The sequence below is a fragment of the Eptesicus fuscus genome, chromosome 10 (assembly GCF_027574615.1).
Source record: "Eptesicus fuscus isolate TK198812 chromosome 10, DD_ASM_mEF_20220401, whole genome shotgun sequence".
Lineage (NCBI taxonomy): Eukaryota > Metazoa > Chordata > Mammalia > Chiroptera > Vespertilionidae > Eptesicus > Eptesicus fuscus.
In genome coordinates this window covers 93,554,455-93,568,424 of record NC_072482.1, presented here as the reverse complement: position 1 = coordinate 93,568,424, position 13,970 = coordinate 93,554,455, and the positions used below count along the sequence as shown (strand labels likewise).

Sequence of the window (13,970 nt, the reverse complement as noted above, 5' to 3'; positions counted from 1 at the left end):
CCCAAGTTACCAACAAAACTCAACCACAAAAGGAACCCAAAAGAAACTTGGGAGATTTCAAACGTAAATTCGCCAAGAGGGTGCTGGTGTGTATGAAGGGTGCTGATGTGTATAAAGGGGGTGCTGATGTGTATGAAGGGTGCTGATGTGTATGAAGGGTGCTGGTGTGTATGAAGGGTGATGTGTATGAAGGGTGATGTGTATGAAGGGTGCTGGTGTGCATGAAGGGTGCTGGTGTGCATGAAGGGTGATGTGTATGAAGGGTGCTGATGTGTATGAAGGGTGCTGGTGTGTATGAAGGGTGATGTGTATGAAGGGTGCTGGTGTGCATGAAGGGTGCTGGTGTGCATGAAGGGTGCTGGTGTGCATGAAGGGTGCTGGTGTGTATGAAGGGTGATGTGTATGAAGGGTGCTGGTGTGTATGAAGGGTGCCGGTGTGTATGAAGGGTGCTGGTGTGTATGAAGGGTGATGTGTATGAAGGGTGCCGGTGTGTATGAAGGGTGCTGGTGTGCATGAAGGGTGCTGGTGTGCATGAAGGGTGCTGGTGTGTATGAAGGGTGCTGTGTATGAAGGGTGCTGGTGTGTATGAAGGGTGCTGGTGTGTATGAAGGGTGCCGGTGTGTATGAAGGGTGCTGGTGTGTATGAAGGGTGATGTGTATGAAGGGTGCCGGTGTGCATGAAGGGTGCTGGTGTGTATGAAGGGTGATGTGTATGAAGGGTGCCGGTGTGTATGAAGGGTGCTGGTGTGTATGAAGGGTGCTGGTGTGTATGAAGGGTGCTGATGTGTATGAAGGGTGCTGATGTGTATAAACGGTGCCGGTGTGTATGAAGGGTGCCGGTGTGTATGAAGGGTGCTGGTGTGTATGAAGGGTGCATGACCAAAACCACTTGCAAAAGTCAAGCCATCCCTCACACCACGTGACCAGCTCTGGGAGGGTCCCCACCTCCCGTCAAGGCGGCGGGACCCCGGCTCTTCCCCCTTTCCGTCCAGAACGAAGGAGGGCGCCCCCTGCAGCCGCAGGCGGCCAAGAGCGGCCGCCGACCCCAGAGCCAGCCCCGAGCCGGCCCCGGGGGCGAGCGAGCCCCGCGGCCGCCGCTTCCTCAGCCCGAGTCCCGGCTCCGCCGCGGACGGGCCTGGGCCTTCGGCTCGCGAACGCCTCACCGCACAGTCACTTCCCGCTCCGCCTTTTATTCACGCTGGAAACGCCACTCACCCCGAAAAGGCAGCCAAACCCACGAAACAGAGAAAAACACACGAGGAGAACGGAGGAGGTGGAGGCGCGGGGCGTGCCGTGTGCGGCTCCGGCCCCCGAGCCGGGCCTGACCCCGGGCGCCGGGTCCTCGCGGGCGGGGGTCGGGGCCCCACTCCGGCCGCCGCCGGGTCGCAGCGGCGGGCGACGGAGGGGACGCCGCGCCCTCGGCGGCGGCCGGGCGTGCGGGCCGGGAGTGGCCGCCGCCGGCACGTTCCCGGGTCCCCGCGGCCGGGGGGCCGCTCGGGGCGGGCAGGGCTGCGGGAACCCCCCCCCCCCCCGGCCCGGCCGCCGCCCCCGCTCCCGCGCCAACTCTGCGGGCGGCGCCGCTCCCGCCCGGAGTCCCGCCCGCGACCCTCCCGCACCTCCGGCGGGTCCCGAAGGCCCTCGCCCCGCGGGACCCGGCCCCTCCGCCTCCCCCGCTCCCGCCCCCCCGCCCCCCGCGCCGCCGAGGGGCCGCCGGGGCCTGCGCGCGCCCCTCACCTTGGTGGCCATGGCGGCCGGCTCCCCGGCCCGGGGCGGCGGGCGGGCGGCGCTGAGGGCGGCTCCGGCTCGGCTCGGCCCGGCGGCGGCGGCGCCTCGGCCCCGAGGGTGGGCGCTGGGCGACTCGGGCCGCCGGCCGCTCCGCAGTTCCCGAAGCTCCCGGCTGCGGCGCCCGCCCTCGCGGCCAGCCTCCCATGGACCGTGCGCGGCGCGGCCGGCGGAAGCGCGCCCGGGGCCCGCGGCGGCCCGGCCTCCTCGCCCACGGTCCGCCCCCGCCGAGCCTCCGCCCCGGGCCGCGCCGCCGGCGGCGCCCTTTGTTCCCGCGCCCGGCCTCCGCCCGCCCGCGGCGGGGACGCTGCCGCCCGAGCCCCGGCTCCCTCACGGCCGCCCCGCGGAGGCCGGAGGCGCGAGGCCGGGGACGCCTCTCCGTCCCCGGGGGCCGGCGGCGGCGGGGCCGGGGTGCCCCGGGCTGCGCCGAAGGCGTGCGGACTCAACAGCCGGGCCGAGCGGGGCAATGGCTTCCTGGGCCGACCGGCCCTTCCAGAAGGTTCTGCCCGGGGTCAGACGGGCTGGGCCTGGCGCTGGGCTTGGGTCCCAGGAACCTCCCTCCGGACTTTGGATCCCTGTGCAGCGCCTCGGGGCCCCCGGAGGCCGGGAAGAAGCGGAGGGAGGTCCGGAATTTTCCATGCTGGGTGTCAGGACGACCTCCAGGGCCGGGCCCCGGGCTTTGTCAATGATCCATGGCTGAACCCAGCAGCCGGCTTCCCCGCAGGACAAGACACGTGCCTGGAAGACCCGCCGGAGTGGGCCTCAGCCTGGTGCGCCCCGGTGTGATCCCCGGGATGTGCGGGGTCCCCGGGATGTGCGGGGTCCCCCGGGATGTGCGGGGTCCCCCGGGATGTGGGTGATCCCCGGGATGTGGGTGATCCCCCGGGATGTGGGTGATCCCCCGGGATGTGCGGGGTCCCCCGGGATGTGCGGGATCACCCGGGATGTGCGGGGTCCCCTGGGATGTGCGGGATCCCCCGGGATGTGTGTGATCACCCGGGATGTGTGTGATCCCCGGGATGTGGGTGATCCCCCGGGATGTGCGGGGTCCCCCGGGATGTGCGGGATCCCCCGGGATGTGCGGGGTCCCCCGGGATGTGCGGGATCCCCCGGGATGTGCGGGGTCCCCCGGGATGTGCGGGATCCCCCGGGATGTGCGGGATCCCCCGGGATGTGCGGGGTCCCCCGGGATGTGCGGGATCCCCCGGGATGTGCGTGATCCCCCGGGATGTGCGGGATCCCCCGGGATGTGGGTGATCCCCCGGGATGTGGGTGATCCCCCGGGATGTGCGGGATCCCCCGGGATGTGCGGGGTCCCCTGGGATGTGCGTGTGCAGAGAGGCAACTGTCAAGCACCTTGACTGGGCGAGGAAAGCAGTATTTACAGTTAATGTCAAGTCTGTGTGCGTGTGAAAATATTCACCTTGCCCTCCAGAGATTTCACGAGTTCTGTTCAACAATGGAGTTTAAGATAGGCACATTTTAAATGCCCAGAGTTTTCTGTGCATTCTTATGTTCACCGAGTTCATGTCCATGGCCATCATGATGTTCATAAGCAGTGGTCTACGAAAAAGGAGGGTTAACATCCATCCACAGCCGCTCACCTGTGCTGGGCTTTCACATCCCTTCATCCCCTGTCATCCTCACAGGAAACCTCGGAGAAAGTCATGATGGGCCCCGGTGTACAGCCCTGAAGAATCCAAGGCTTCCTTAGAAAATTGAACATGACCTTAACCTTGGACCTAGCAGCTCCTCTTCTAGGAGTTTACCCTGCTGCTGCCAGATGTGCAGGAGTGAGCAAAGCTGTTCAGTAAAGCGTTGTTCTGTGACAGCCCCGAACAGAAAGTCACGTATGTGTGTATTAATAGGACTGTTTCACTGAACATGCTATATCCATACGAAGGGAGTTCTAGGAAGCCCACAAGAAAGTGGTCATGTTTTAAGAGGTACTAATGGAAAATACGTTGTATATGCCGAGAAATTTTCTTTAGACCTTAGAATCTAAAGCGTGTGGGGGTAGGCAATAAACTCTAAGTTTCCATATTAAAAGAATATGGAAAACTCACGAGTTCAAATCTTAGCTTTTCCACATACTGGTGTGTGCTCTTCTTAGTTAAGATATTAGAATGTAAACTCATTTTAAAAATAAATAAATACATTTTCAAAACATTCTGACAATGGCATCTGATGAACCTTCAGAAAATTTAGATATTAGTGTAAGTTCCAATACTATAAAGAGTTTTCCATATTCTTTTCGATTTGAAAGCTGGGTATAGCTCCCTGTCACAGTTCAACAATGCACGTTTTGATAGGAAGGTACAAAGTCAGGGTCACTCCTGTGACACCCTCAGTTGATGTGTCCCCAGCAACCAATTCTCCTGGGCACCTGGCACCAAGGAAGCAAGACCAGAATCCAAGCTTTTCCTATTTGACTCCAATTTCTGTAGTCATGGTTTCATTTTTATAAGTAACCACGGAGACACCAAACTCATCATGACCAATGCACATCAGTTAAACACTAAAGAAAACGTGAAACCACCTGTCCATTTTATTGAGAGAATGAAACACTGTGGCATGGTTTTAAAGAGCCCAGAAGTGCAGTCACTAATGTAACCCTCAGATGAGTCTGAGTCCAGCTCCCTCTAATACCACCCTGGTTGGCATTTGTCATGGATGTAATTACCAAGTACATGGAATGATAACATGCCAATCCCCTGATGTATAGTGTAGAAACAAGACCAGGGTGGTTGAATGACTTACCCAGGCCACAAAGTAGGCCAGAATAGGAACAAGAGCCTACTTCTCTTATCACAGGTCTCCAAAACGTGCCACTTTTGAAAAAACTGGGCAAGAACTCCTGTCCCACGCCGCGCGAGAGCCACCACCTACATGGAAGAAGAGAAGCCTGACACCCTTTCACCTCATCCCATGAAGGCGGCCGCCCAGTGGAGCAGTGGCTTCTCCCAAACTAGGAAGTAGACCTCCCTCAAGGTCATCCTGAAAAGTCCTGGGCAAACTTGGAAGTCGGTGGTCTTCTGCTTCCACTTGATCACCCATTCACACCTCTCTGTTCCCGCCCCTCCACCTCCTTCCTTTTCCCCGGCTTCCCCAGAGGTGGTGCCTTATGTGGGCTCCCTCAGAACCCAGATCCCTGGCATTGAACTTGGGACACATGCGAAGTCCAGTTATTTCCTCTACATACAGCCCGAGGTTTCCATTACTCCCATTGGTGAGAACACAATTGCTAAGCAAGGAATTTGATTGGCGTGTGCAGGCTGCTTTGGGTTGAACTTTTGCAAGAAAAAAAGAGGTGTGGCTGGAGCAGAGCTACTCCCTTTTATCAGGTCTTTTTATCACACCGGGGAGAGGGAGCGATAAGGGTTCCTGGGAAGCCCGTGCTAGAGACTCATCTAACCCTTGCCCAGGTGTTATGACTGTAAACCTATGAAGTTAAAGCACTTTTATTTTTACTGCAGAAATTAATTACTTTATCATTGTAATTCAGAAACTCCCTAGCTCCAAACTCACTTTTTCACATTGAAATGATAGTTTTAAAAAAAAAAAAATCATCTTTTTTAAAGACTTGAATTTTCTTAGATACAGCTACAGTGGCTTAGCAACACACAGATACAGCCCCCATCCCTTCTCCCTTCTCTTTTTCCCTCCTTTCTTTTTTTAAAATATATTTTTATTGATTTCAGAGAAGAAGGGAGAGGGAGAGAGAGATGGAAACATCAATGATGAAACAGACTCATTGATTGGCTGTGCCTGCAGGCGCCCTACTGGGGATGGAGCCTGCAACCTGAGCATGCGCCCTGACGGGGACTTGAGCCTTGACCTCCTGGTTCATGGGTCAACACTGGCAGGCCGGGCTCCCTCCTTTCTTCCTTAGGAGCACAGACTTTGCTGTCAACAGGGCTGGATTGTTAGTTATAACCCATATCACCTTAGGTACATTACTTCATCCTCAGTTTCCTCAACTGCAAAATGGGGATGATAATAATACCTATCTCATGGGTTTCTTATGTGATAATGAGCTCAAAGGACTTAGCATGATGTTTTGTACATAATAAACACTCAGTAAATATTAGTCATCATTCTGGTTTCTTTCTCTAGTCAAAATTAGATTGTCCTTATATTCCAATAGCTCAGATCCCTACTAAGTGCTAGGTCAACTAATGTGAAACTACTGTGGGAAAATGAAACTATGGAAAATAATGTGAAATGGGATGAAAACATGTGATGGTCGCCCACTATACATGTTGGGGAATGGGAAAAGTGGAGAATAATACAGACCCCCCCAGAGTCATCCTGGGTGTGGAACAAGAGTATATTTTCTTGCACTTTTTGAGTTAAATGAGGTTAAGGTGAACCTCGGGGTGATGAAATAAACATCAGAGAGGGGTATGACAAGTGCCTTTCTATCACAATAAATTATCACAATCAATGTATCCAATCCTCACCTTGTCTCAGGCACTGTTGCAGGTGTTGGAGATAAAAGTCCCTCGTCCTTTAGACCTTAGAATCTAAAGCGTGGGGGGGGAGGCAATAAACTATAAGTACATAGATGACATGTCAGATGCCTTAGTATGTGCTGTGATGGGAAATCAAGCAGGGCCAGGGCTTTAGAGAAATGGGAAGATTGTTTTATACGAGGCTGTTCCTTGGTGGTAAACTAGCCACTGACATGTGTAAGAGTGGATGGTTTCTCGTTTGTTGTGGTCGGTCGGTTGGTTGGTTGGCTAACTGGTTGCATGTTGACTAAGTCACTCCTCTCTCTCCATTGTCTGGGAGACACAGTCCATGTACAGTCATGGGAATGGGATCCAGAACTGGAGATTTAGCTGGAATCCGATGGCTAGGATCTGGGCAGGCAGGAAGGGACATAGGTAATAGTGGGAAAAGGCTGGAGGTGACAGGGCTGCATACATGGCAGGGGTGGCACGGGCAGGCAGGGTTAGGCTGCAACAAGGACTGTCTGCTCTTGGTTCTGTACGAGGCTCTTTGCTCATTTTGGGTAGTCCTGACTCCAGAAGGAAATCTGTGATAGAATAGTGAAATCGGCGCAGTGATGGTGAGATTGGCTAACGAGTTGGCTTACAGCCTCTAGGATCCTTGACGTCCCCTAAAGCATTACCCTAGGCCAGTGGTCGGCAAACTGCGGCTCGCGAGCCACATGCGGTCTTTGGCCCCTTGAGTGTGGCTCTTCCACAAAATACCACGGTCTGGGCAAGTCTGTTTTGAAGAAGTGGCGTTAGAAGAAGTTTAAGTTGAAAAAATTTGGCTCTCAAAAGAAATTTCAATCGTTGTACTGTTGATATTTGGCTCTGTTGACTAAGGAGTTTGCCGACCACTGCCTTAGGACATTGCCTTGATTCTTTGACCTGCTATGGACAGACTAATGTGAGTTCTCAGAAACATAATTACAGACAGTGGCTGCAGCAGTAGTTGCATAGCACAGCGCTTTGTGCTAGCTCGTGGGTCATTGCTCGAGTCACAAGCTATGGGAGTTACTTTCAAAGCTACAAGTCCCATCTAATATGCGAGCACACACAAACACATGATTCCTTCTTCGTGGAAGGCAATCTAATGACCGTGCAGCTAACCACAAGCGCAGGACATCTGCTGCCACCAGCATGTTTATTGCTGGGCGCTGCGAATTACAGCCTCTGTCCCTCGGAGAACTGTTCTCCCCAGGCCTTGGGTCAGAAAGGCCACCCACTGTTGAGTGCTGAATGGTAAGCTGGTAGCCCTGGATTTGGACAGTGCTTGTCTTGGGGCTCATTCTGATGCTTGCCACGAGGGCGAATCTGAGCAGGTTGTTTAATATTGGTCCTCAGTTTTCTCATTTATAGTGATGCTGCTCTGAGACTCATACAGAAGATTTAGCAAACCACCTTTAGCTGGAGTAGCATGCTAGTCTAACAAATCTCAATGGTTATCAATAGCTGTCCGCTTGGTGGACTTCAATTTCTTATTGCGGTTCTCAGATCTACAACCAATTTCCTATATGCTGTCCCACAATCATTATGGCTTTTTAAATGATTTGCATCCAGTAGCGTATATGCTCATTCTTTCTTCTTTTCCATTCAGCCTTCTCTTTCTTTGGTATCCTCTTTCTTCATCCACATTGTGTTTTAGTTCAGTCATTGGATATATTTAATTTCTTCTCTCACGAGTCTAACATCTCTAGTTTCTCAGTATTTTCACAGACACCTCAGCAAGCTTTCTGCTTCTTAAGGTCAATTAGCCTTTGATTAAGTCAGGAAATGTCAAAATGCAAAATATTCTTTTCTTTAAATAAGTGCATAAAAACAATTCTTGTAAACACAAGTTCTGCATTAGTTTTAAAATAAGTAATAAGTTTAATGTTATACTTTGTAGAAAGAGACGTTCCAAGCTTAGTTTTTTTTTAAGTATTAAATAAATAATTGTTCAGAAACACATATGGTTCTTATAAACAGACACTATCTGCCTACATCTGCGTGTCAATATTTGGAAGGGTGTGGTTTGCAGGTGGCGATGGTTAGATCATTGACTGGAGTGATAGGTACCAGAGTCCTGGCCCAGTGGCTCTTATTAGAGCTGATTCGGTCTTTTAGCTACTTTTAATTTCATTCACAAAACATTTATTGAGAGGCTAAAATGTGTAAAGAACTATGGTAGATAAGCCATGAAAAATGCAGTTTATGCTCCCCAGATTGTGAAATATCATAAGGAAAATAAGACACCCCTCCTGCGCCCACAGTCAGAGGCCTTAAGTCTGTCCTGACTGTTTATTCATTCTTAACTAAACAAATGGAACCAAACTCTCATGCTGTTGCCAGGAGAGCCATTGGGAGAAACACCTGTGTTTTAAAGACCATGTGGTTTCAGAAATAAAGAGAAGAGAAAGCTGTGAAAAAGCAGAACAGTCAAGGGAGTCAGTCAAACCACACTGTCCCAACCTCAAACCCCAACACACTTGCCCAGGGCTAATGCGCCTTGCAGCCATCCCTTCCTCAAATGTCCCCCACCAGTATGTGACAATTAGAGACCAATTTAGCATGCTTTCTTGAAAATTTATGTGGGTTTTTTTTGGAGGATTAAGAAATTATTCGTCCCTTGTATAAAACTAGTTTGATAAATATTCAATAGATAGAATTCATTGAAACAAGGGGAAAGTGAATAATTTTGCATCATGGTTACTAACTGTTAGAAATCCGATACCTATGCTCTGAGCAGGCTCAGGTCACGTAAAACAGAGATAGTCGTCACCCATGACTGGTATACTCAGGAAACGTCAAAAGAAGGTGGAATTTGAGCTTTATTTTGAAAGACACTTAAAATTTTCAAAGTACAGGGAATGGTGTGAGCAAGGACACAATAGAGCAGTTCAGGCTGCATTCTCTGATGTCAGCGAGTCCACGTTTCCTGGGGCAGAGGTTGTCATGTGGGAAATCCAGATAGAAAGGTGGGTAGAGGGCAGGTTATGACCTGGGGAGGCCACGGAACCCATTCGAAAGCATCTTAAAGTAATGCTGCTGGAAATGAATCTGACGGTGTGTGCAGGAAGCTTTGGAGCAGGCCGACCCAAGGGGGACAGAGACAGATGGCAAGGCCTTTCTCAGTAGTTGGAGGTATTCGTTCATATAGAATCGATCTATGTATTATAGATAGTTATGGCCACACTATTCTGAAATGCCCCACTTCCTTCTCTTCCCTAGGAATCTGAGATCAAGAGAAATCATGTGACCATTAGATTTTTAAAGATCAGGACAACATTGATAAGAGCAGAAATATCCAAAGACACTATATATATATATAAAAAGCCAGTGTCCATGATGACCAGGACGACCAAATGACCGATCACCAGGAGGTGCATTGAGCACCTCTTGGTCCCTCCCCAGTGGCCCACAGACTCTGATCGCAGCAAGGTGGCAAGCAGCAGCGAGCGGGTGGGAGGGGCTGCAAGCACAGCGGGGCACCCGGGCAGATGGGTGGGGCGGTGGGTGGGTGGGTGGGGCTGTGAGCAGCAGCAGGCTACCGTGTGCGATTTCACATGCTGGGCCTCTAGTAAGTAGATAAAATAGCTCCTTGGCCTGCTAATCTAACAATGATTAGATTAAAGGCATTAACGTATTTGAAGAGAGGAAGTGCCTTTCAGCAGGGGGTGCTTGATCTGTCTTGGAAGCAAAGAAAAGAGGAGGTCCGGCCTGCATGGCTCAGTGGTTAGCATTGACCTATGAACCAGGAGGTCACAGTTCGATTCCCGGTCAGAGCGCATGCCTGTTGTGGGTTTGATACCCAGTGTGGGGTGTGCGGGAAGCAGCTGATCAATGAATCACTCTCATCATTGATGTTTCTATCTCTCTCTTCCTTTCCCTTCCTCTCTGAAATCAATTAAAAAAATATAAAACTCTATTAAATCTTTTTTAAAATGAGAGAAATATATATTATAAATAAATAAACAAACAAATAAATAAGAAAAGGAGAGTCCAGAGGCCAATGGGACAGGAGCACTATGCAGGACTCTGGTGCCTTTCTTGTCCTGACCTCGTGGGGAAGGGTCAGGTGACCTTGGCCTGGTTCCAGTAAACATATGCAGAGCCAGGTTAACTCGCAGCATCCGATTCCAAGCTCAGAAAGTCCTCCATCCATAGCGCTTGCCCAGAGTAAGAGAAGCTGCTGGCAGAAGGACTCAGTGTCCCGGGCTCTGGGCAGTTACAGCTTCCGCTACAGGAGGATGAACTGGCATCCTGAAGCAGCCGCCACTCTCCGGAGCCTGGTCCACGGGAATCTGCCCTCAATTAAGTCACATTAAGGTGGTGACAAATCCGATGCTGAGCCTGTGGGCGGGGGTGGGAGGCTACAAAGGACCAGGAAGAGGCCCCGAGGGAACAGGCCACCGTGACCCTCGGGTGACTGACAAGCCTTCCCCAGAGAGCGCACTCCTCAGCATTGCCGCTCGTCAAGTGTCCTCTGGCTTCTTTAAACGTCTACACAGTGGGATGGAAAGGAGGGAGTCACCATGAAAGATAATTTTTTGTTGTTGTTGTCCTTTTACTTTCTATTATGGAAAATTTCAAAATTCAAAAGTAGATAAAATGGTAAAATGAACTGCCACATAGCCCTTATCCAGCCCAGACACCATCAACCCCTGGTCAGTCCTCTCATTCTTACACTCACCCACTGTCTCCCTCCTATACAATCTATAATAATAAAAGCATAAAATGCTAATTAGACCAGACGGCCAAACAGCGGAAGGACCGTCCAGACGACCGTCCGGGACCACGCTGTGACACCCACTGGCGCCAGGCCAGCCAGGGTGGGTGCGATGCAGTTGGTCGGGGGCCCTGCCATCGCCCCATGATCAGCCGGCAGAGGGAGGCCCAGGCCACTCTGCAAGGGAAGCCCGGGTCCCGGGTGCCAGAGGAAAGCCGGTGCGGCAGCTGGGGGAAGGAAGGCCTACTCCTGCACGAATTTCCTGCATCGGGCCTCTAGTATTGAATAAAATCCCAGACATCAGCATCTCATTGGTCGATATGTCAGTACATACCTGTAAGAGACGTTTTGAATGAAGAGCATGCAGGACTTAGTGCACGTGGAGAGGAGAAAGGTCATGTGGCTCTGAGGCTGGATAACAGTACTTGTGACACTTTCCCAGCACGCCCTGGGCGCCAGGCGCTATTTTTGGCGTGCTCCATATGAACTCTTCTGGAGAAGCGGGAAGCCATCGATAGAAACGAGGTTCCAGGGAGGAGCGCCGGGTCGGACGTCCTTCCTCTGCAGCTGGGCCTCTGCACCTCCGGAGCGCACGTGACCTCTGAAGAGAAGTTGTAGCGGCCATGGCCCCCACCCCTGCAGGGAGAGCCTCGGGAGTGGAGGAGGCAAAGCGGTGAGGAGCAGTGATGGCAAAGTGGCAAAACTGTTGCAGTTGTCTCTGTGTCCAGATCATCTAAATGTTCTGTTGCCATGATAGACTGAGCTTAACTCTCAGAAGGAAAGTAAATATTTGGCGATTGATTTAAATCACCCACCTCCACTAGACAGCTGTGTGGGGATTTTCGGCTGCGCGGGAGGTGGGCACCCCTGACCTCTCGTTGTTCCAGGATCAGCGGTACAGCACGGCCGAGTGATGGTTTGGTGGCTGCCAGCTGCCATTTCCACTTGATCTCAAGCTTATTTAGTAGAAAGTGAGAGGCAGGTAACTGTTGGATTTGCTTTACATTTTTAAAATGTTTATAGAGAAGCTTTCGGACGCTTTGCTTTCCCCACTGAACGTTGCATGGCCAAAGTGGTACCCCTGGAACAGGGTTCACAAACGTGCCTCTCTTCACAATTACCGAGTATCTGAGAGAGTTCGAGAAACCGTTACATCTGCTGAGGATAAGGGACTCGGTCTCCAAGGCCCCTGCAGGGAGGGAGGATTGGAACTCAGGAACGGGAAAAGGCCTAGCTCTGTGGTCGGCAAACTGCGGCTCACGAGCCACGTGCGGCTCTTTGGCCCCTTGAGTGCGGCTCTTCCACAAAATACCACGGCCTGGGCGAGTCTGTGTTGAAGAAGTGGCATTAGAAGAAGTCTAAGTTTAAAAAATGTGGCTCTCAAAAGAAATTTCAGTCGTTGTCCTGTTGATATTTGGCTCTGCTGACTAACGAGTTTGCCGACCACTGGCCTCGCTGATGGGTTTGCCATGCAGAGCAGAGGGAAAGAGGCCTTTCGCTGGTGCTTTTTAAAATGATGCCGTTATACAGACTAGCTCAATTTTAGGCTAACACTGTTTTGGCTGTTTATATTTCTTAGCAGTCTGATGAAAGAAAGAAACATACTTTTATTCATTTTTGTGTGTGTATAAAATGTTCGTATAACAGCTTTCAACTCACAGACTACCAGCGGGATGGGTGTCTGTTACTGTGGCAGGCACTTACTAAACTGACCTCAGTACCGGGCCTGCGGCCAGGAAAACCTGATGCAGGAGGTGAACTGTAATATAGCCTTTCCTACCCACCTGGGTATGTTCGGTGCCCGACACGGTGCCTGACCGAGACACTCACTAAAGCTTTGCTGAATGACTGCATGTATGTGGAAACGAATACATGAAAGGGAGGGAGAGGACACCATAAACATATTTGGTTGCACACTCGTCCAGACGGTGCTCTGCAGGTGTTTTTGGGTGAGATTAACATTTGAATCAGTGGACTTTGAGTAAAACAGATTACCCTCAGTACTGTGGGTGGGCCTCAAATAATCAGTTGAAGGCCTTGAGAGAAAAAAAGACGGATGTCGCCCCTGATGCACAGGGAAATCTACCAGCTGCAGTGTCAGCTCTTCCCAGGCCTCCAGCCTGCCCTGCCCGCCCTGCAAACAAAAGGCAGAGCCAGTTTCCATTGCTTGCAGTAATGAGCCTTGCCTAGTAGAGTAATATTTGTCATTGTTGACAAGCTGCAAACACCAGAAAAGGACAAAGAAACAGAAGGAATTCACACAGACCCGGATACAACGCATTTAAACTTCCCCCCACTTCCCTTCCAGATTCCTCTATCCGTGTTTTACACAAATGTATTTGCCTGTGCATGGTGTTTTATTCTGCTTGTTCATTCGCATTCATTCTAATGCGTTTGGATGTGTCATTAAATACTGATCATCTTACTGATGATGCCCACTCCAGTCCTCTTGATGTATGCTTCCTGTTCATTATGCCTCCTCCTCATTTCCTTTGTTTTTATCTCTTGTCATCTGGGATCTGTGCTGTATGTTATTTGCATTCGTCTCCTAAAGTGATTTGGAAATACACATTCTGTTTAACTCTAAGGCTACCTTTAGGTTTAAGGGCCACTTGGCTAAAATCTATGTCTCTAGTTTAAAAGTTAAGAACAACATTTTCCCTTATGTACAGATCTCCTTTTCCCATACCCTCTCCCTGTCTGTGTGTGATAACATAGGCTAAGTATTTGCTCATAAAAATATTTTTAAGAATTGTTTTTTTGCTTAGTCAATTTTGAAATCATATTCCCCCAAATCTGTACATGTTCAATTGGTTTCTATTATTATTATTATTATTATTATCATCATCATCATCATCATCATCATCATCATCATCATCAAAGAACTCCTGTTCTTTGAATGATGTTTTCAGGAAGGTATATGATGGTGCATTTTTTGAGCCCTTGCCTGTCTGAGGCCATTTTGGTTACTTTCACACACGAA

General features: G+C 50.9%; 1 protein-coding gene and 1 long non-coding RNA gene across 2 annotated transcripts in view; one reads left to right on the top strand and one right to left on the bottom strand.

Moving 5' to 3' along the window:
• SNX9 (sorting nexin 9) overlaps positions 1 to 1,930 on the bottom strand; it is a 63,148-nt gene extending 61,218 nt beyond the window's left edge. Inside the window, exon 1 of the mRNA XM_054722166.1 lies at positions 1,736 to 1,930. Within this exon, the coding sequence (XP_054578141.1) occupies positions 1,736 to 1,747 (12 nt within the window). The 5' untranslated portion in view covers positions 1,748 to 1,930. The remainder of the gene's footprint in view (positions 1 to 1,735) is intronic.
• Positions 1,931 to 2,037: 107 nt separating this feature from the next.
• Positions 2,038 to 5,338, top strand: LOC129150474 (uncharacterized). The gene is made up of 3 exons (XR_008557229.1): positions 2,038 to 2,553; positions 3,433 to 3,633; positions 4,598 to 5,338. It is a non-coding gene; the product is annotated as an uncharacterized LOC129150474 (long non-coding RNA).
• The last annotated feature ends 8,632 nt before the right edge of the window (positions 5,339 to 13,970 follow it).